The 22,322-nt window shown below is 50.8% G+C and overlaps 2 protein-coding genes and 1 pseudogene across 3 annotated transcripts; 2 read left to right on the plus strand and 1 right to left on the minus strand.

The window, feature by feature from the left end:
• ILF2 (interleukin enhancer binding factor 2) lies at positions 1-7,617 on the plus strand. The gene is made up of 14 exons (XM_082703705.1): positions 1-120; positions 452-511; positions 693-735; positions 1,010-1,114; positions 1,440-1,517; positions 2,071-2,173; positions 3,430-3,495; positions 4,824-4,940; positions 5,417-5,495; positions 5,752-5,839; positions 6,436-6,497; positions 6,574-6,688; positions 6,902-6,992; positions 7,143-7,617. Exons 1-14 carry the CDS (start codon positions 116-118, stop codon positions 7,301-7,303), a joined length of 1,173 nt encoding a protein of 390 aa, XP_082559831.1. The 5' UTR covers positions 1-115; the 3' UTR covers positions 7,304-7,617.
• Positions 7,618-7,779: 162 nt separating this feature from the next.
• Positions 7,780-9,868, minus strand: SNAPIN (SNAP associated protein; the record flags this gene model as incomplete). Its single annotated transcript, XM_082703711.1, has 4 exons — positions 7,780-8,333; positions 8,790-8,908; positions 9,158-9,204; positions 9,483-9,868. The coding sequence occupies 4 exons, from the start codon at positions 9,866-9,868 to the stop codon at positions 8,232-8,234; spliced, it is 654 nt and encodes a 217-aa protein (XP_082559837.1). The 3' UTR covers positions 7,780-8,231.
• Positions 9,869-20,258: 10,390 nt separating this feature from the next.
• Positions 20,259-20,654, plus strand: LOC309849987 (ATP synthase subunit f, mitochondrial pseudogene; annotated as a pseudogene). Its single transcript has one exon. The product of its transcript is annotated as an ATP synthase subunit f, mitochondrial pseudogene (transcript).
• Positions 20,655-22,322: the final 1,668 nt, after the last annotated feature.

The following is a 22,322-nucleotide window of genomic DNA, read 5'->3' on the forward strand; positions in this document are numbered from 1 at the left end:
GGAGCCAATCGCGCCAGGGTTTGTTGGGACGCGCCGGCAAGCCGCGTCTGCGGCGTCTGCTCCTCTGAGGAGAGGGGCGGTTGGTGTGGCCTCCATTGTTCGGGTTGTAGGCGCCATGAGGTAAAGGCTCCGGGGGTTCTGGGCAGGGCTGGCGTACTCGCCCGAAAGCTTCGGGGAGGTGGGCGGACGGGAGGTGGGCCGATGGGAGCCGGAGTCCCCGGAGGGGTCGCGTGCCCGGGGCTGCCGGAGGGCAGAGGGCAGGGGCGAGGGCCGCGGCGGGCCGGGCGGACGCGGGATGGCGGCTCCGGGGGCCACGGGCGTTACCCGTGCGGCGGCCCCCTGGGCGGCCGCTCTGGTCTCCGAGGCGGGGCACCGGGAACGCGGAGGGCGGCCGCGGGCGCGGGGCCCCTGCGGCGGAGCCCACGCCAGCGCGAATGTCTTGCCTTTCCAGGGGTGACAGAGGCCGTGGGCGCGGCGGGCGCTTTGGTTCCCGAGGAGGCCCCGGAGGAGGGTGAGTGCCGGGGGTCGGCGCCCCTGCCGGGTCAGCGTCGGTCCGCCGTCCGCGCGGTCGGCGCTGGGAGGTCCCGGCCGCGGGGAGTCGTCTCCCCGCCCGCGCCCCTGCCGAGCGACCTCGGCGCGCGAGGCCGTTTGGCTTTTCCGAGGAGTAAGCGGCGTCGTTTCCCCTGTCGTAGGTTCAGGCCCTTCGTGCCGCACATCCCGTTCGACTTCTACCTGGTGAGTACGGCGGGGGCGCTTCCCGGGCGCTTCCCGGGCCTGGGCGCCGCGTCCGGAGAGCGTCGGCGATCCCAGGCCCGGACCCTTCGTTCCGAGCGACTGGCTGGGCCCCCGCCGAGTCCGCTGGCGCCTCCCGCAGGCATCCCGGGTTGAGCGTCTGAGGAGCAGAAGCAGGTGCAGGGCGCTCTGCTGTCCGAGGCTCCCGCCGTGGCCGCGCGGAGCGGGAGCGCGCCTGCCGGACTCGGGGTCACTTTCGTGCTTTCCTTGCGGCTAGTGCGAGATGGCCTTCCCGCGGGTGAAGCCGGCGCCGGATGAGACGTCCTTCAGTGAGGCCTTGCTGAAGAGGAACCAGGACCTCGCCCCCAACTCTGCTGAGCAGGTGCGCTCTGCGGCCCGCGAGGGGCCGGGCTCCGCGTCTGAAACTCCTCCCGGGGTGAATGGTGCCCTGGTCTCCCCGAGGGAGGGTGCCGGTGGGCTCCGTCCACAGGTTACGTGTGCGGTTATGTCCCTACTGGGGGCCTGTCTTTGGGTCAGAAAGTTCCTCTCTCCTGGCATATTCAAGGCAGAAGGTCAGAGTGTCTGCAGAGCGCGGCGTCCGTCCGGACTCCGCTTGTGTGGAAAGGGTTAGGGGAAAGTACTCCGACTCCGAGAAGTGGCTTACAGGTTTTCACTGTAGGGTATTTCTGTTTCCTGTTGTTTTTCAGGCCTCTATCCTTTCTCTGGTGACAAAAATAAACAATGTGATTGACAATTTGATTGTGGCTCCAGGGACATTTGAAGTGGTGAGTTTTTAATGATTTAGTCATAGGAACGGCAGTCTTGGTAGTGTGGGTAGCCTTTCCTTGGCGCCCGTCTCTTAATTCTTCAGTTACTTGTTCTCCAAGCCAAGCCTAAAATGGAAAGCAAAGTACAGTGGAATTCCTTTGTAGTGGTGATGTGGTGGGGACAAGACTTGTGTCAGCGCTCTGAGCTAGCCATGATGTACTAGTTTTTTCATGTGGTTGTTTTGGGATATGATTTGACTTCTGCTACTTATAAGTCTGGCTAATAATTGTAATTGACTTCTGAAAGGAAATAGTTGTTTTTTTTTTTAAGGTTCTATTTATTTATTTGAAAGAGGGAGCGTGCACATCAGCATGAGTGTGGGGGAAGGCAGAGGGACAAGTAGAAGCCCTGCTAAGTGGGGAGTCCAATGCAGACAGATCCCCAGGACCCTGAGACCACCACCTCAGCCGAAGTCAGGCTGACATACTTAACCAGTAGCCACCCAGGCACACCTAGACAGTCTTTTTCACTTCTACATTTTTTTCCTCCCGGAAATCCTTCTTCCAACAGCAAATTGAAGAAGTCCGACAGGTGGGATCATATAAAAAGGGAACAATGACTACAGGACACAACGTGGCTGACCTGGTGGTAATCCTAAAGATTCTGCCAACATGTGAGTGCACCTCTTTTTATTTATTTATTTATTTATTTGACAGAGAGATCACAAGTAGGCAGAGAGAGAGAGAGAGAGGAGGAAGCAGGCTCCCTGCTGAGCAGAGAGCCCGATGCGGGACTCGATCCCAGGACCCTGAGATCATGACCTGAGCCGAAGGCAGCAGCTTAACCCACTGAGCCACCCAGGCGCCCCATGAGTGCACCTCTTTATGGCCACAGGAGCAGAAAGTTGAGTTTGAGGCATGGGGATCTTTAAAGCCCAGACTGCTTTTCTTTTTTCTTTTTTTGTTTGTTTGTTTGTTAAGGTTTTGTTTATGAGAGAGAGAGAAAGAACATGAGCCATGGTGGCAGGGAGCGCGAGGGGATTGGCAGGGAGAAGCAGATTTCCCACTGAGCAGGAGTCTGACCCAGGGCTTGATCCCAGGACCTATGAGATCATGACCTGAGCTGAAGGCAGCCACTTAACCAACTGAGCCACCCAGGAGCCCCTAAAGCCCATATTTCTTGTGAGGATGATTGGAAGACAAATGGGAAATTAATTTTTTTTAACGTGCGCTGAGGTAATAAGGGACAAAGTCTGGACGATGTGTCTGAAAAAATGTATGTCTGGTTCCTAAAGGGCAGTGTTTCTCATTTGGTGATTTTTGTCTCCCATGGGATATTTGGCTGTATCTAGAAACAGTTTGGGCTATGGCATCCAAGGAGTAGAGATCAATTCACAGGACATACTCTGTCCTCCAACTGTCAAAGAATTATCCAGCCTCAAAGGGGATTAGGGCCACTGATGAGAAACCCTACTATTCAAAAAATAAAAACAAAAATGGGGTATGGGTATAGGAGGTATCCTGTTCTCTGAGCCTTCCTGTTTCTCTGTTGAGGTGTTAGTTTCCCCTTGTAAAAGTGTTTATTCTTTATTCTTTCTTTTTTTTTTTTTTTTTTTTTTTTTTTTTAAGATTTTTATTTCTTTATTTGACACATCACAAGTAGGCAGAGAGAGAGAGAGAGGAGGAGGAGGAGGCAGGCTCCCCGCCGAGCAGAGAGCCCGATTTGGGGCCTGATCCCAGGATCCTGGGATCATGACCTGAGCCAAAGGCAGAGGCTTTAACCACTGAGCCACCCAGGCGCCCCTAAAAGTGTTTATTCTTGCTTGCCGTTGCTCCAACCTTGCATGTGGGGCAGAAATCAGAGGGGGGAATAGTACAGAGCTGTATAGCCTTTGAATAATTGTTTATGGTCTCTTTTTCTCTCATCTAGTGGAAGCTGTTGCTGCCCTAGGGAACAAAGTTGTGGAAAGTCTAAGAGCACAGGATCCTTCTGAAGGTTTGAGTTTGTTACTGAACATGTATTTAGTGGTCATAGGAGCCAGGTGTATAATTTCAAGTACACTTTTTAACAAAGTCTGGTCAGGCTAGAAGGAAGAGTGAATGTAGAGTTTTATGTTGGGGAAGTTTTTGACCGTGATCTCCAGTGTTTAGAATCCTGTTGCATCTCCTTTACCTTTATTTACTCTTTTTTTTTAATAGTCAAGGCTATTTTTTATTTTTTTAAATATTTTATTTATTTGACAGAGCAAGAGGGGGAGAAAGAGAGACCACAAATAGGGGGAAGCACCAGAAGGAGGGGGAGGGGCAGACTTCCTTCTGAACAGGGAGCCCCATATAGGACTTGATCCCAGGATCCCGATGACGTGGACCCAGGATCCCATGACCTGAGCCAAAGGCAGATGCTCAACCAAGTGAGCCACCCAACCGTTCCTACTTTTTTATTTTTTAAGATTTTATCGACTTAGCATGGGCAGAGCAGGGGAAGAGGGACAAGTAGATTGCATGCTGAGCACAGAGCCAGATGCAGGCCTTAGTCCCACAACCCTGCCATCATGACCTGAGCTAAAATCAAGAGTCAGATATGCAGTCAACTGAGCCACCCAGGCATGCCTACTTTTTACTTTTTTTTTTTTTAAGAATTTATTTATTTGACACTGAGAGGTCACAAGTAGGCAGAGAGGCAGGCAGAGAACAGGGTGACGGGGGGTGAAGCAGGCTGGCTCCCAGTTGAGCAGAGAGCCCAATGCAGGGCTCAATCCTGGGATCCTGGGACCCTGGGATCATGGGATCATGACTTGAGCTAAAGGCAGAGGCTTAACTCACTGAGCCACCCAGGCACCTCTACTTTTTACTTTTTTAAAGTTTAAGTAATTGCTATATCCAGTGTGGGGCTTGAACTCACACCCTAGAGATCAAGGGTCCCATGTTCTATCCACTGAGCCAGCCAGGAGCTCCATGTCCATTACTTTTAAAATTGTATTCTGAATCCTCATTCTGGACTTCTAATATTTTATTAAAGGTTTTATTTATTTATTTGAGAGACACACTACTTGCTTGCTCCCAGGGAAGAGGGGGTAGAGTGGGAGGGAGAGGGATAAGCTGATCCTGCGCCCAGTGCAGAGCCGACATAGGGCTTCATCTCAGGACCCTGACACCAAGACCTGAGCCAAAACCAAGAGTCAGATACCCGGTAGACTGAGTCACCCAGGTGCCCCTGGATTTTGCTATTTTTAAAAACCTATTTATTCCCCTGCTCCCACTGTAGATTTATCTCTTGGTAATATAAAAGAAATGGGAAAGTTACAGCTTTTGATTTTCTTTCAGTTTTGACCATGTTGACCAATGAAACTGGCTTCGAGATTAGTTCTTCTGACGCTACAGTAAAGATTCTCATTACAACGGTGCCGCCCAATCTCCGAAAACTGGACCCAGAACTTCATTGTTAGTTCTTTTTTTCTGTTGCTGAGATAGTTGGGAAAACAAAACATGGCATAAAGTTGCTGTTAAGTTCACTTATTAGCTTGTTGCTATTCCATGTGAAGCCTTCTGCACTTAAGTTGATGCCTAGACTTTGCTGTCTCCCTCTGTAATTTGGAGAGTTTTACCAGCTTGCTAGTGAAATTGTTACATGGGATGGCTAAGAAAGCAACTGGTGGAGGACTTAAGGAAGAGTGAGGAAATATTTATGGGAGGGTTGGCTCTTGGAGAAAGTGGTAGATCTTGCATACTTTTACATTTGATTTGGAGGAAGAACAGTGATTTTTGGACGAATGATTTGCTGATCTGAGGAACATGGGGTGGTTTAAGAAATTAGGAAGTTACCCTGTCTTGCAAGTTCTTGGGACTATGGCAGTGTGCTGAATTGCTTGCTTCATCATGGTAGTATTTCATTGTGGTCTGTTGTGCTTGTCTTCTAGTGGATATCAAGGTGTTACAAAGTGCCTTAGCAGCCATCAGACATGCCCGTTGGTTTGAGGAAAATGCTTCTCAGTCCACGTGAGTCACTCATTATTTGAGTTAAAATTAATAACTAATTAATAGTGTGTAACCACATCCCCCATACTTCCTCTGTTGGAACTTTTTTGGCTATAATTTGTCAGGGTTGGTTTTTGGTAGGGTTTTTTTTTCTTAAACTTCAAGTAAACAAATTTAGATTGAAACAGAATGTGTAGTTTTGGAAATAAAATCAGCTCTGTACCTGGGGGATGGAAATACATGAATTTATTAATCTCTGGGTCCCTCTTACTTTCAGAGTTAAAGTTCTCATCAGACTGCTGAAAGACCTGAGGATTCGTTTTCCTGGCTTTGAGCCCCTCACACCCTGGATCCTTGACCTACTCGTAAGTAAAGAAGGGCATTTGGGGGCGCCTGGGTGGCTCAGTGGATTAAGCCACTGCCTTCAGCTCAGGTCATGATCTCAGGGTCCTGGGATCAAGCCCCGCATCAGGCTCTCTGCTCAACGGGGAGCCTGCTTCCCTCTCTCTCTCTGCCTGACTCTCTGCCTACTTGTGATCTCTGTCTGTCAAATAAATAAAATCTTTAAAAAAAAAAAGGGGGGGGGGCATTTGGCAGTTCCTGCTCGTCCCTACTTAAAAGTAGTTACTCTGAAACCCATCAGGGTCTGAAATTTGGTGAAGCTGAAAATGAATTCCATGGTGGGCAAAGTAATCCCGTAAATATACAAGGTTTATTACTTCCTTGGGTTTTTGGAGTATTCAGTTGAATGAGTAATTGGCTACCCTTAAGCCTTTTTGTTACTGATCTCATTTCAGTAACGTGATAATGGAAGGAAATTACTGAATGAACAGCCATTTCAGAATTGCTCATGAACATTGGAGCTAGGCCTTAATAACCAGTTTTCTCTTGGATGGTTTCAAGTTTGTTTGGCTAGATACGGCAAGTTCCTGGCGCACCTACCAGATTGTTTCTTTTCCAGGGGCACTATGCTGTGATGAACAATCCCACCAGACAGCCTTTGGCCCTAAACGTGGCATACAGGTATGACCAGCTACTTTGGGTTTGGGGCTGGGTTTAAGTGGTCTTTGTGTTCTCTTAATGATCTTGTGTGTTTCAGGCGTTGCTTACAGATTCTGGCTGCAGGACTGTTTCTGCCAGGGTCGGTGGGCATCACTGACCCCTGTGAGAGTGGCAACTTCAGAGTACACACAGTCATGACTCTGGAACAACAGGTATTGGGACAGCGCTGATATGGTCTGTTATGCCCCACTCTCGTCAGAAGGCAAAGGGAATGTGGTCTTTGCCGGCGGGGGGCGGGTCAAGATCTAGGGGTTCTCACAGACTTTGTTCCTGAATTTAAGGTTGTCTTTATATTCATGATAATGTTCATCAGATAAGTACTTTGATTCATCTTGCTAGTTTACCCTCACTTTGCTATCCTTTAGGACATGGTGTGCTACACAGCTCAGACTCTGGTCAGAATCCTCTCACATGGTGGTTTTCGGAAGATTCTCGGCCAGGAGGGTGATGCCAGCTGTGAGTGCTCACCGTGGGTCCCAGGTTCTTTGTGCTGCTCTGTGGTCTGCAAAGAAGCCCTGCACTGCTCAGATGTCTTGCTGTTTCTACTGTGTAGATCATGAGTTGTATGCTCGACTACTTGGCTTGAAATCACTTTTTCTTTTCTAGATCTTGCTTCTGAAATATCTACCTGGGATGGAGTGATAGTGACACCTTCAGAAAAGGCTTATGAGAAGCCACCAGAGAAGAAGGAAGGGGAGGAAGAGGAAGAGAATACGGAAGAACCACCTCAAGGAGAGGAAGAGGAAAGCATGGAGACTCAGGAGTGACCTTCCTCTCTCTTCATCCCTTTTCTTTTCCAAGGGAAAGACTGCAGCCTAAGCTAACTGCTACTGGGCTTTATATGGTGGCATTTCTGAGGGATGGGGAGACAGGAAGGAACATAAACTCTATAGAAGGGAGTGCCATTCCACTGGGTTCTGATTGGCTCAGGATGAGCCAGAAGTCTCCCATTTATGATCTATGCCATCCATCTATAGTGAAGCAGCCTACCAGCTTTTCTTCCTAAGACTTCATAGTACTTTGTTAGTGTCTGATTTTTTTTTTTTTCTTTTCTAAGAAAAATAAAGTACTTCCTAGTAGGGCTCTTGGTCTTGTTTTTCATTGGCACCTGAGAACCTTTTTTGCTTTCTGTACTCTTAAGTAAAAGTGATACTTGAGTCTTTTCGTTATAAACACTAGATCATTATTTGAATCAAAGTACAAGGACTCTTGGAACCTTTCCATACACCACGGTAAACTAGAACACTGTTTAAGCATTTATTGAATTAAATGGTTCTAGCAATACTGCTACTTTATTCAAGACAAGTGCAGTCAACAAAAGAGGGTATAGACAGGAGTTGTTACCTTGACTTTGCCTGCCCTCTTCTCCAAATCCTCTGTAAACACAAAAGTCACAAGTAGAGGACATGCAACAGAAGAACAGAACTAGGCCTGAAGGTAGAGGAGTTCTGTCTTGAGTATGTACAGGCCTCAGCTCATTCTTGGAAGCAAGAGTCAAGTCCTTTGGGATCATTGATCCTGCCGTACACCGGTTTCTTTGAGGCCCCACATAAATGGGTAAGACTTAAGTGCTTCAAACAAACTGGGCTGCTATGCTGATGTCCCATGGTCTACAGGGAGTCCTGGAAGAAAAGCAGCTGGGGAACAGTACTTGTGCTACTCTGAGGCCACGGGTGGCTCCCATCTTCTGGCCTATTACTTGCTTGGGGAACCAGGAGGGTAAACCCCTGAATCCAGCATTGCCCTCCTGCGGGCTGTTTCCTTGGCCACGCTGTGGTTTAGCCGCCTCAGTCGTTCCTATAAGACAAGATTTGAATCATGGGGCGCCTAGGTGGCTCAGTCATTAAGCGTCTGCCTTCAGCTCAGGTCATGTTCCCAGGATCCTGGGCTCCTGTCCCACCATCAGGCTCCCTGCTCGTCGGGAAGCCTGCTTCTCCCTCTCCCATTCCCCCCTGCTTGTGTTCCCGCTCTTGCTGTATTTCTTAAAATCTTTAAAGAACAAGATTTGGAGTCTTAGCTACTCTGTGAAAGGCTCCAGCACTCCCTGTCAACTTGGTGCAGAACGGTACCTTGGGCTTGCTCCATGTCCACGTCAGTCTCCTACAGAATATAACAGTGTCCAGGAGAGGAACTGGGAATGAGTTCTACTACGCCTGACACTAGCTGACAACTTCCTTTGTTTCACTGCCTTGGGGACTGTGGGATGTCCCTGACGACTTGGAAAGAATCACTGCTGGCGGGGAATTCTTTTACCTGCGCGTTCTGTAGAATATTGTTGACCAAGACCACTCGCCGCCGGGCATTAAGCAGCTTCTTCACGTAGGGGTCGAGGTCCAGGGCCACCTTCTGATCCTCATTGATCCGGCACAGTTCTGGGGGATGGAAGGAAGGAGCAGCGAACACCACATGGTTCCCTTCCTGCTCCTAGGGAGAGCAGGCTGGTAAATGGGATTTAAACACGCCTGCACCCACGTGGGCCGGCCACTAGAACCCCGGAAAGCAGAATCCACTGCAGCCTCGCAGCCCTGCCAGCCCATGACCGAAGCCCACCCCGAGCTCGGCTAAACGTGAGGCTCTAGAAGGTCGCTGCAGGGTCGCTGGTCCACGGGGTGCTTACTCACCAGCAGCTAGGTTGTCAATCTGTTCCCGTAGTTCTACCTGGCTCTCTCTGCAAAGAGGTACGAGACCCACACTGTCAGTTACCGGGACTCGAAAAACCCACTCCCTCAAGGACTCCCCAGGTGCGGGGAGGCGCCATCACCACCACCATCACCACCACCACCACCACCCCGAGGCCGCCCGGCTGCCCGGCCCCTCCCTCCAGACCCGCGCGAGACTCCGCCCCCTCCACGCACAATCCTCGCCCCTTCCGGTACAGCACTCCTCCTCCCCTCCCCCCAGGAGGAGAGGCCCCGCCCCGCCCCGCCCCGCCCCTCCCTCTCGGACCTGACGGCGTGGACGTGAGAGTCCAGCTGCTGCACAGCCGGTCGCAGGAACTCGAGGAGCCCCTCGGCGAAAAGGTCGCGGCCTGCGGGACCTGCCACTGGGGTCCCGGCCCCGGACACAGCGGCGGAACTAGCCGCCGCCATTACGAGCCGTCCTTCCGCCCGGAACGTGCCGCGCGGGCCGCCGGGAACTGGAGTCGCGCTCACGTGCGCCACCAGGGGGCGCCTGGGAGCTGCTGGCTGGACGCAGCCTGGGGACTTCTGGGAAACCGAGTCTCCGCGACGGGAGGCGGGGCGGGCCGGGCCGGGCCGACCTGCAGTTCCTTGGAGGCCCCGGAGAAGCGGTGTTGGGGGGCGTCTCCAGATCTCGGGGGTGGAAGGAGCCATTTTGGGGGCGGCTGTCTTGGGTGTTCTGCAAAGGTGAGAAAGGGAGTGCTTGTCTCTCTGGTTGCGCTTAGCCTCCCGTGCTGCCCAGGTCTATTCATCGTGTATGCGGTCTCCTATTTCCGACTTGCGCGTGCGCCTTTAGACGGCGCTGCAGCGCCTCCAGAGGAAGCAGGAGTAATACCAAGTCTTACAAGGGAATGAAGTCGTCACCCCTGCCGCGTGGATGAGCCTTGGAGACTGGGCTGGGTGAACTAAGCAGTACTGTCGGGTTATTGCATGAAGGACCCAGAGCAGAGCAGTCAAATTCGTGGAGATCAAATGTGCTTTTGGTTCCTTCTCAGAACAGGGTTGCCAGGGGAGTTCCTGCTTAATGGGTCGAATTTCAGTACAGGATGATGAAGTTCTAGAGATGAGGAATGATGACGCCGTAATGTGCATTTGCTTAACGCCACTGAACTGTTAAATGGTTTAAGTGATAGATTTTATGTGTATTCTGCCACAGTAAAGCAAAATTTAAACCCTACATGTGCTTCCATATTTTCATTTTTTCCTTCCTTCAAAAAGTTTCCTTAGTTTTGTTGTGCTTTTCATGGCTTTCCTGAGTTTACCGTCTTGTTGAATTCTCAACCCAAGGCACAGAGTGTCTTAAGCTCTGGAGTGTTCCAGTGGCTCACAGTCCTGTGGCCCTGGGGTAAGGTGTGTGTGGAAGTGCTCCTGGAGGGCAAAGGGGTCCCCAGAGATAAGGGGCACCAGACTGTTCAGCCTTGAGCTTCATCCTCAGGAATGAAAGAGGAGAGGTGTTTAAATCACTGTGGGAGGGCGCCTGGGTGGCTCAGTTGGTCAAGTGACTGCCTTCAGCTCTGGTCATGATCCTGGGGTCCTGCGATCAAGTAGCGCATGGGGTGGGGGGGTTCCTGCTCACCGGGGAGCCTGCTTTTCTCTCTCCCTCTGCCTCTCCCCCTGCTTGTACTCTCCCTTTCATGCTCTCTGTCAAATAAATTTTAAAAATTAAAAAAAAATTTTTTAAAAGATTTTATTTATTTATTTGACAAAGATCACAAGTAGGCAGAGAAGCAGAGAGAGAGGAGGAAGCAGGCTCCCCGCTGAGCAGAGAGCCCGATGCGGGGCTCGATCCCAGGGCCCTGAGATCATGACCTAAGCGGAAGGCAGAGGCTTAACCCACTGAGCCCCCCAGGCGCCCCAAAATTTTTTTAAAAATTAAAAAAAAAAAAAATCACTGTGAGAGACTGGTGGTCCACAGCTAGGAAACTAAGGCTCCAAGTGTGATAGCTTTTAAAGCTTTGTACGCTTTTTGTTGTTTATTTATTTCTCTGTATCTTTCCCTCTAGTAATTAGAGCTCAAAGTCTTCTGAGAATCTGGAGGCTTATTATGGGAGTCAGCAACGGGAAGGGGGTAGCTAAGGTAACTGGAACCGGCCTAGCGAGGACGAAGCCCAGAGGATAGAGTGGTGATAGTGTTGAAGAGGAAGGAATAAGGGCTAAGTCCTTGAGGCCTGTACAGGAGAGAGACTGGGTTGGGAAAGGAGGTTAGTGGCTCAGTATCTAGACAAGATGCCCCCAAGGTGGCCACATTTCAGGTACCTTTTTGAAGTAAGGTTGTAAAATTTGTAAAACGGAACAATAAAAAAAAACCTGGAATACTAGGTAAACTTGAATTTCAGATAAACAATTTCTTTCCTTTTTTTTTTTTAGGTTTTATTTATTTATTTATTTATTTTCGAGAGAGTAGACGGGAGCAGAGAGATTCCCATACTCCCTGCTGAGCATGGGTCCTGATAATGGGCTCCATCTCACAACTCTGAGCTCATGACCCAAGCCAATGTCAAGAGTCAGATGCCAGGGGCGCCTGGGTGGCTCAGTGGGTTAAGCCGCTGCCTTCGGCTCAGGTCATGATCTCGGGGTCCTGGGATCGAGTCCCGCATCGGGCTCTCTGCTCGGAAGGGAGCCTGCTTCCTCCTCTCTCTCTGTCTGCCTCTCTGCCTACTTGTGATCTCTGTCAAATAAATAAATAAAATCTTTAAAAAAAAAAAAAAAAAGAGTCAGATGCCTGGGATGCCTGGGTGCCTCAGTTAGTTAAGCATCTGCCTTTAGCTCTGGTCATGATCCCAGGATCTTGAGATCAAGCCCTGCATCAGGCTCCCTAAGCAGGGAGCTTGCTTCTCTCTCTTCTCCCTGCTGGTGCTCCCTCTCTCTCAAGTAAATAAAATAAAAAAAAATGTTTAGGGGGACTTGGGTGGCTGCCTTTGGCTCTGGTCATGATCTTGGGGGTCCTGGGATCAAGCCCTGTGTCAGGTTCGTTGCTCAGTGGGGAGCCTTCTTCTCCCTCTGCTGCTCCCCTGTTTGTGCTCTGTCTCTCCCTATCAAGTGAAATCTTAATAAAGTAAAGTAAAATCAAATCTTTTTTTTTTTTTAAAGAGTCAGACACCTAACCAACTGAGCCATCCAGACATTCCAACAACAAATAATTTTGGAGTATAAGTATCTATCTGGTAATCCTGCTTCAAAGGCTGGTTCTCTGTGAAAAATCACTCCTGCTCTCTTTGTATGCTTTCCTTTCCACTCTTCCTATCACTTCCAGTTAGCTCTGATCTCTCCTGAGGGCACTACAACACCTCTTGATTGATCTTGCCTGCAGTCTCTCTACCCCCCAGGTTAATTTGCACTCTGTAACATCAGATTACATAATAACCTGCTCAAAGACTACAAATGCTGAAAGGGACTTTGTTGTATTAATTAATTTATTTTTATTTTTATTTTGTTTTATTTAAAGATTTTATTTATTTATTTGACACAGAGAGAGAGAGAGAGAGAGATCACAAGTAGGCAGAGCAGCAGGCAGAGGGAGAGGGGGAAGCAGGCTCTCCAATGAGCAGAGAGCCTGATGTGGGGCTTGTCCAGGACCCTGGGATCATGACTTGAGCCGAAGGCAGCCACTTAACCAACTGAGCCATCCAGGCGCCCCAATTTATTTATTTTTAAAGACTTTATTTATTTGAGAAAGAGAGCAAATGAGAGAGAGAGAATGTGGAGGGGCAGAGGGAGACAAAGAAGTAGACTCCTTGCCAAGCAGGGAGCCGAGTGCAGGGCTCAATCTCGGGACCCTGGGATGATGACCTGAGCCAAAGGCAGACCCTTAATTGACTGAGCCACCCAGGTGCCTCTATTTATTTATTTATTTATTTTTATTTTTATTTTTTTAAGATTTTATTTATTTGTCAGAGAGAGAGCACGAGCGAAAGTGAGCACAGGCAGATAGAGTGGAAGGCAGAGTCAGAGGGAGAAGCAGGCTCCCTGCGGAGCAAGGAGCCCGATGTGGGACTCGATCCCAGGACGCTGGGATCATGACCTGAGCCGAAGGCAGCTGCTTAACCAACTGAGCCACCCAGGCGTCCCTCCTCTATTTATTTTTTAACGTAATCTCTACCCCAGCCTGGGGCTTGAACTCACCACCTCAAGATCAAGAGTCTCCTGCTCCACCAGCTGAGCCACGCAGGTGCCCTGAAAGAGATTTTATTATTTTATTTTATTCTGAAAGGGACATTAGAAGCCATCATGCCACGGTTTCTTAGACACCTATGTAAGGGAGACCAGGCAAGGGTCTGTTGAAAAGAATACCAAGGGCTTAAGATGGGGTCACTTATGTCAAGCTAAGTCACCAGACCTGGGCTTTATTTTATTTTTATTTTTAAGATTTTATTTATTTGACAGAGAAAGACACAGTGAGAGAGGGAACACAAGCAGGGGGAGAGGGAGAAGTTAGGCTTCCCGCTGAGCAGGGAGCCCAAACAGGTTCTTGATCTCAGGACTCCAAGCTGAAGGCAGAAGCTTAACAACTGAGCCACCCAGGCGCCCCAAGACCTGGGCCTTATACGTAATGTAATTGCAGTTCCAACCTCCCCCTGAAACGGAGCCTTAACTGGTGAGTCAGGAATGGTCTAGTCCCCACCAGCCAGGCAATCTGTCACAGGACCCTCTCCTTCCCCCCACTCCCCAGGGGAAGGTGAGGTCACCTGCAGGCCAAGACCCTTCCGCCTCCCCCTGCCCCCTCAAGGGATGTGACCTTGCCCAGAGCAGTCCTTTCTTTTACCAAGAACTTGTTGCCCAGCCCTCCTTCCTACAAAACCCTTCCCCACCGCAGGGCTGCTCAGGGCGCCCCTCTCCTTGCTCGGTTGTGTTGGGTCCATGGTCAAAGGAGCGAGACTGATACAAAGCAAAGGTCAAGCAAAGCTTTATTTCGCACCAAGCGTGGAGAATCAAACTGACCGGCCAGGGCCGTCTCTTGTAAAGAGGCGACCCCTCCCAGCCTCACAGACTAACTTTTATAGAGTAAAGGCCATGTGGTTGAGCCTGGCCACACACGGGCAGTTGACTGAATTACAGTTCCCCCACAGTAGCTATTTGAACTAGCCTACCACTCTGGTCTGAATTGGTGCCCAAAAGGCAGGGCCCACATTCTTGGGTGGTTAGGGAGGTGCTTTCCTGATGGGGTGTCTCCACCTGGCTTGACTCATCCTTGTATTCTGGGCTCTGTCACCTCCCCCTGACCTGACATGTCCTGGTATATGGGCTCTGTTATCAGGGGCTGGTCAGTCATATTTTACTGGTTTCCCAGACTTGTTTCTAAGTAAGTTCCTCTGGGGGACGGGGCAGGGTCAACCTAAGTTTATTGCATAAACAATAGAATGGCTCGCTCTGGCTAAGTAGGCGCTTACAGGTGGTATGGTTCTTGGTTCGTGAATTGCTTAATAAAACCAATGAGATCTCCATGGGGCTCCTGGGTGGCTCAGGTCATGAACTTGGAGTCCTGGGATGGAGCCCCGCATCGGGCTCTCTGCTCAGCGGGGAGCCTGCTTCCTCCTCTCTGCCTGCCTCTCCGCCTACTTGTGATCTCTTTCTGTCAAATAAATAAATAAAATCTTAAAAAAAAAAAAAAAAAAAAAAACAATGAGATCTCCAGATTTACTCAGTTGAATTTTTGCTCTTTAACAAACTGTGAGCACATCCTCTAAAGGAATTTCATTTCTGGGAGAAGCCAGGTAGCAACCCGAGAAGGGAGAAGAGATGGGGGAAAGCTAGAAAGATAAAAGGACAGGCCTCTGCCGCCTTCTCATACGGGCCTGCTCTGGAGGGCTCCCAAGGCCAGGACCACCCTCAGCTTCTGTCTCCTTTGTGATAAATGGAGTCCTGGAGTCTAAACCAGATCGAGGTCTCACCAGGGAACTGACGCGAGCAAAACCCCTGCATCCGGCCAGGAGGTCGCGACGTGTAAAGAAGAGATAGAGAGATGGATGTGATGTAACTCACTTGATCTTTATTGGGACGGGGTCCGCACCACTATCGTGGTCCGGTCACGGTCCACTGACGTTGTCACGGAGAAGGAGACGTCGCCTCACAATCTAGACAGAGAGGTCACCGCAGAAGTTGAGACTGAGAACCAGCGAGTGGTCGGCAACGAAGCTGTCGGGGCGTCGGTAGCACCGGCGATGGTGTCCTCCGGACAGGGAACTCGCTTCACCTCAGTCCAACCCGATGCCTCTTTATATACTGTGCTAAGTCTCCTTCAAAAACACATTATATCACTTATTTTTCTCATGCTTGCACATCAAAAACACACACATGTTGAAAACATGTTTTGGTCTACGATATTTCGCAGAGTTAAAAATATTTACTTTTTACTCCACGCTAATCTTAATCACTACACGCATATGGTCTAGGCTTACTTGCTACGTGGTTAGTTTGCAATTTGTTCCTGTTTTTCATTTAGTAGGGGTTTGCACTTACTATATATTATTTACTTATTCATTTATTTATTACACTTTATTTATTAAAGGTTCGTACTCACTACAGGAACCCATCCGTGGGGCATGCGGGGACAGGAACTCTCTAGAAGCATCAGTTTCAGGGGAAAAGCTGGAATCCCAGGCCTCACTGCCTGCTCTAGCCCTTTCCATACCCAGCCCAGGGCTGCTGCCTTCGGCTCCACCACTGAAGTGTTGCAGGGCTCCCTAAACCAACTTCTGACCTTCCAGAAAGGTAGGGGGGGGCGGGATGAGTGAATCCCTGTCCCTTATCTGGACCCGACTCTCAGGCCCCTCTTCCCAGCTACAGCAGGGCCTCTGAGAACCTTGACAGCCCCCTGCCCCACCCAGGCTCCCCATTGGGCGTGGGGGGGGCACACCGAGTCTGCAGGTCAAAGGGCACGGTGGGGCTGTGCCACCTGAGCCAGGACAACTCCCTGTGGCGCCTCCTTAGGACCAGCAAGAGGGGGGTGGGTTCACCTCAGCACCGCTCAGGGGACCCAGGATAGAGGGCAGAGTTGGGGTTGTTGTTGTTTTTAATGTATTTACTTGAGAGAGATTTGAGAGAGAGAGGAAGAGAGAGGCAGGGAGAGCATGAGCAGGGGGGAGGGGTAGAGGGAGAAAGAGGTTTGAGAAGCGAACTTCCCGCTGAGCAGAGAACCAGACAGATTCTTGGGTCCTAAGATCCCAGGATCCTGACCTGAGTCCAAGACAGAGCAAGGCAGATGCTAACTGACTGAACCACCCCGGCGCCCCGGAGAATGGGCCGTTCTTATGACCTCCTGCAGCCTCTATAGAACAGTCCAGAACAGGAGGGCCACTGCTGTGTGTGTTACAGAGCCCAAGCAGGAGGGCTTTCTTTCCCCAAACACCTGGTGCCAGGATACCTGGAATTTGATAAACATTTAAAGAATGAGTAATTTAGCCAGCACTGACCTTCACGCTGTTACCAGATTTCAGAGTTTCTGTAAAACCTGTTAAAAAACAAAATTTAACTGAGTAAATCTGGAGATCTGATTGGCTTTATTAAGCAATTCATGAACCAAGAACCAGGAGCAAGGAGAGGGGCGCCCTGAGCAGCCCTGCGGTGGGGAAGGGTTTTGTAGGAAGGAGGGCTGGGCAACAAGTTCTTGGTAAAAGAAAGGACTGCTCTGGGCAAGGTCACATCCCTTGAGGGGGCAGGGGGAGGCGGAAGGGTCTTGGCCTGCAGGTGACCTCACCTTCCCCTGGGGAGTGGGGGGAAGGAGAGGGTCCTGTGACAGATTGCCTGGCTGGTGGGGACTAGACCATTCCTGACTCACCAGTTAAGGCTCCGTTTCAGGGGGAGGTTGGAACTGCAATTACGTTACGTATAAAGCCCTGGTTTGGTGACTTGGCCCAAGTGCCTCTGTTTGGGCATAAAACAGGTTTAAGCAGAATTTAACAGGTTAAAGTGCAAAGAATAAAGCTTTAGGCATTTTGGAAGAGCTCATTTTGATGTGGTTTTGGAATATAGGTGAGGTTCGGTGGGGTGAGGTCCAGAGCCAATGACCAAGAAAGAATTCTTGAGACATCTTTGGTGCAAAATGGTGGCTTATTAAAGCACGGGGACAGGACCCATGGGCAGAAAAAGCCGCTGCCCCGGGGCTGTGAGGGGGTGCTGATTATATACTATGGGGTGGGGAGAGGTAAGAAGAAAAGGGAGGTTTTGAGAAAGAACTTTCATAAATTAAAGAAGACTCACAGGATACCAGAGGCCTTGATATCGTCAAGTTAAGGTCATTTCCACTCTTGTAAGGCACTAACAATAAGATAGTTGGGAGCTTCCTGGACTAAAGTTACATTCCTCTTATCACACACCCTTATCAATGGACTGTGGGTTTAAAAGATACTCAATTTGATTTACAGTTCCTTCTGCCTCAGTATCCCTCAATTTTATGGAGGGGAGGGTGATGTTAGGGCTTCAGGAAACGGAGTTATGAGTCTCTGGAAGTTAGGCTACTGGTAAGAAAGCTTCTTCCTTTTTGAGGGAGGCTCAGGTCTTGTAGGATTGTGATCTCTAAAGGTAACTATCTGTTTTTCCTTTAGGGCAGCCAGGAGTGCCTGAGGAAGGTCACACAAGTCCTGTGGCGGGGAGGTTCCCGGGTCAGCTTCAGCTTTGTCTGCCCCCTTTTGTCCCATTCTCAGTTTTACCCAAGACTTGCAGATCGCTTTCCAGCTCCACCTCCCATCACTGAGAATTCAACTCCACTCCGGCTCCACCTCCCCGCAGATGGCGTCAGATGGCACAGATGACGCGTTCAGTCCCACAGGATCGCCTCCCCACCTTCAGACAGCAGCTGCAAGCCCAGCTGGTCCCCCGCGCCTCTGGCTGACCGGGTGCAGACCGGAGGGTCCCACCACCCCCTCCGTGCGTGCAGGCGATTGGCTACAGCGACTCTCGGATGGCAGAGAAGCATTTTCCTTACTAGATGCTGGTTTATTGGGAAAGGACAGAACTCAGGAGGAGCAGGTGGAGAGACGCAGAGGGTGGGTACGTGTGGGGAGGAGCGGAGAGCATCCGGCCCTCCGGGCGCCCCGGTCCCCCCGATTCCCCATGCGCTCACCAATCCTGAGGCTCCCTGAACCCCGTCCTTCATTACTCAGGCGTAATGGCTTCCTTGGCCACTGGGGCTGGGACCTCCAGTCCCTCTCCTGGACGCTGGGGCATGGATGGGCACAGGGCTGGTTCCCCGGAGATCAGCCTCCCACTTAAGGCTAACTTGGGGCTTTTGGAAAGTCAAATTTAACAGAACAATAGGCCCTTTATCGCTCTCATCACAAGGATTTTCCAGGTTTTAGGAGTTCTGTGCCAGGAGAAGACCAGATACATCTTCCTTTCCCCATCCATTCCTTCCTTCCTTCCTCCCCTCTTTTCCCTTTCTTGATTTTACGTATTTCAGAGAGAGAGAGAGAGGCAAAGGGAAAGGAAGAGAAAGCAGCAGGGAGGCCGATGGGATCACGACCTGAGCCGAAGGCAGGTGCCTAACCAGCTAAGCTATACAGGCGCCTTAAACATTTCTTACTATAAACCCCAAGATCACACCATAGATGTTTAAATCTTAAGCAAATAGTCACCTTACACTAAAGGATAAAGAAATCTAATAAACGAAGCTCAATAGAGAACCAAATGAATCTTCTAAAACAGGTTTCCCGGGGCCTTATGGACCCCAGGTCTGCGGCCTGCCTGACCTGCACTGTAAGAGGACCGTGACTGAGGACGGCTGTCACCATCACCGGCCCCAGAGCTGTCCCCCTCTCCTGCTGTCCTTTACCCCTGGGCCATGTGCTCCGTCAGGGCCCTCCCTAGTCAGCCTATAGTGCAACAGGCGGAAAGCCCACCCAGGCAGCAGTAGAGGGTAGCCGGCTGGCACCTGAACCTCTCTCCGTCATGACCATGTAAAAACGGGAAGTAGAACATCAGGATCCTGGAGGTGTGGAGATTCCTATTAAGAGGCTGGAGATGGGAACACCTGGGGGGGCTCAGTCACAGGGGAGGAAAGGTCTGGCACCGTGGGGAGAAGGAGGCTATGGTGGAGGCTGGACTGGATTGTTCCAGATCAGCTGTCATGGGGGCGTCCCGGGAACAGGGAGCTACACATGCTGGGCTGCCTCTGGCAGCTCATTGAGGCCACCCTGTCTGCTTTCTCACGTCTGACAGACACCCAGATGGCTGCGTGGAAACCGCTGAGGGTGTGGCCTTCTCTGCAGCCACCCTGCACTGGCCCAGGTTCACGGCCCCTCCGGCAATCCGACTCCCGCCAGCCCGTCTGGGCCTCCCACTGGCAGCTGTGTAGACCATCCAACGGGCTCCCTTGAAAATCCGCAGTGACTCCCCAGCGCCTGAAGCGTGAAGCCCAGGCTCTCTGGCCACAGGCTCTGGGCTACCTGATCTCGTCAGCCGTGTCTCCCACGCTGGCTTGGAGGCCCATGGAACACACGCTCCCCAGCATGCAGCACAGTTAGGCCTCTGTACCTTTGTATTGTTCTTTGTTCTTGGGAGATTCTTCCCCTTTCTCCGTCAAACTTCCCCTTGACTTTTCTTTTTTTTAAGTAGGCTCCAGTGTGGAGCCCAAAGTGGGGCTTGAACTCATGACCCTGATCAAGGCCTGAGCTGAGATCAAAAGTCAGCAGCTTGGGGCGCCTGGGAGGCTCAGTTGGTTAGGTGCCTGTGTTGGGCTCAGGTCATGATCTCAGGATCCTGGGATTGACCCCCTCTTCAGGCTCCCTGCTCAGCGGGAAGCCTGCTTCTCCCCTTGCCTCTGCCTATGACTTCCCTCTACTTGTGCCGTCAAATAAAGAAAATCTTAAAAAAAAAAAAAGATGGGGGCGCCTGGGTGGCTCAGTGGGTTAAGCCGCTGCCTTCGGCTCAGGTCATGATCTCAGGGTCCTGGGATCGAGTCCCGTATCGGGCTCTCTGCTCAGCAGGGAGCCTGCTTCCCTCTCTCTCTCTCTGCCTGCCTCTCTGCCTACTTGTGATCTCTGTCAAATAAATAAATAAAATCTTTTAAAAAAAAAGATGGGACACTCAGGACTCCAAGATGGCGTAGGTCGTACCCCTGAAGGAGAAGAAGCTCTTGGATGTGAAACTAGGAGAGCTGCCCAGCTGGATACTGATGCGGGATTTCACCCCTAAGGGCATTGCTGGCGCATTTCAGAGGTTACTACCGAGGTTACTACCGTTATTACAACAAGTATGTCAATGTGAAGAAACGGGGCATCGCTGGGATTTCTATGGTGCTGGCAGCTTATGTGGTCTTCAACTACTTTCGTTGTTTTAAGGAACTCAAACAGAGCAGCTCCGCAAGTACCACTGCAGAGGGCCCAGTGTGGAGGCACAGGCGCGGCATTCCTGACCATGACCTTTGCTTGGCACCCTTGAATCCTTTCATATCCTAATTCAGAATTAACGTCCAATAAAAGGTAACTGGTACTCGGAAAAAGAAAAAGATGCTTAACCCACTGAGCCACCCAGGCACCCCAAACTGTCCCTTAACTTTCAAGTTCTAGCTCACCAATCTCTTCGCAGTGCCAAGAGCTCCTTTTAAATTTTTTTTTTTTTTTTTTTTTTTTTTAACCCAGGTCATGATCCCAGGGTCCTGGGATCAAGTCTTACATTGGGCTCTAGTCCTGCATTGGGATTACTGCTCAGAAGGGAATCTGCTTTTCCCTCTCCTCCTGCACACCCCCACCCTGCTTGTGTGCTCTCTCTCCCTCATGCTCTCTCTCAAATAAAACCTTTTTTTAAAAATTTTTTATTATTTTAATTTTTTAAAAGATTTTATTTATTCATTTGACAGGGAGAGATCACAAGTAGATGGAGAGGCAGGCAGAGAGGGGGGGGGCGGGAAGCAGTCTCCCTGCTGAGCAGAGAGCCCGATGCGGGGCTCGATCCCAGGACCCTGAGATCAGGACCTGAGCCGAAGGCGGCGGCCTAACCCACTGAGCCACCCAGGCGCCCTCAAATAAAATCTTTTAAAAATTTTTGTTTAAAAACTTTCTAGGATTGACTGGATGGCTCAGTGGTTTGAGCCTCTGCCTTCCGCTCAGGTCCTGATCTCAGGGTCCTGGTCTCGAGCCCGCATCAGGCTCTCTGCTCAGTGGGGAGCCAGCTTCCTGAACCTCTATCTGCCTGCCCCTCTCCCTACTTGTGATGTCAAATGAATAAAAAATCTTAAAAAAAATAATTTCTACACCCAAAGTGGGGCTTGAACTCACAACCCTGAGATCACTACCTGTCCCGTGCTCACTACTGGGACAGCCGGGGCCCTAGGGATCCTAACAAACCGCACCTTGTCAGTGTCTGCACAGCAGGCCCTTGGCAGATGGTGGCTGAATGAAAGGCTGACCCGGGAACAGGGATCAACCTCCATGCCCCGCTCTACTCTGGGCACTCAGCTGGGAGTGAAGGTGGAAGAAGCGGGCATAGGACTCAGGAGATGCTGAGATCGGCCGTGAGCAACAGGAGGGCCTGGAGAACCTGAAGCTGGTTTGGAGCTCCTTGTGCCCAATACTGGGAATGCACTTCTTCGGGAGGCAGGATGGATCTAGTGGAGCTCCCCTGCCCCGCCCACCTCAGGGTTCACAGCGAGGGTTCACGCAGATGCTGGAAACGGCAGCCCCAACTTGGTCTTAGCTCACTCCACGGCAAGAGATGGGTGTAGGGGACATGGGGCAAGTCCTCCCAACGGCCACCTGTGGGCAAGAGGAGCCTGGAGTCAGCAGGATGCTGGGGCTGGAAGCACCCTGGGAAGGAGCAGTCTGGAATAGAAGAGGCTGACCTACTAAACCACACTCAGCAGAGCGCCCCCAACCCTTCTCTTCTCGGGCTCAGGGGATGGAAACATTCAGGACTGCCCGGAAATGAACCTCCCACGTGAATTCCATCAATGAACCGGAAGGCAGTGCAGGGAGGCCCAGTGCTCCCATTCCAGCGCCCTGCTCTCCCATTTCCCAACTCCCTCATTTTGTTCTCACCCTGACACAGTCAAATGGGGGGCTATCTGCAAGTAAGAGAAGGGGGAACATGGGCAGACAGGTGTGGAGGGCACTGCGACCCCTCCCCTTCACCATATTCCCTCTTCCTCACATATGCCTCAAAACCTTCTACAAGTTTG

Source organism: Mustela nivalis (assembly GCF_964662115.1).
Source record: "Mustela nivalis genome assembly, chromosome: 16".
NCBI classification, from domain to species: Eukaryota; Metazoa; Chordata; class Mammalia; order Carnivora; family Mustelidae; genus Mustela; species Mustela nivalis.

What these genes read in the sequence shown, in the direction of transcription:
- ILF2 (XM_082703705.1), top strand. An exon ending in CGAGGAGGCCCCGGAGGAGG is followed by an intron (nt 512 to 692) that starts GTGAGTGCCGGG and finishes CCCCTGTCGTAG; the next exon opens with GTTCAGGCCCTTCGTGCCGC. An exon ending in AGCACAGGATCCTTCTGAAG is followed by an intron (nt 3,496 to 4,823) that starts GTTTGAGTTTGT and finishes ATTTTCTTTCAG; the next exon opens with TTTTGACCATGTTGACCAAT.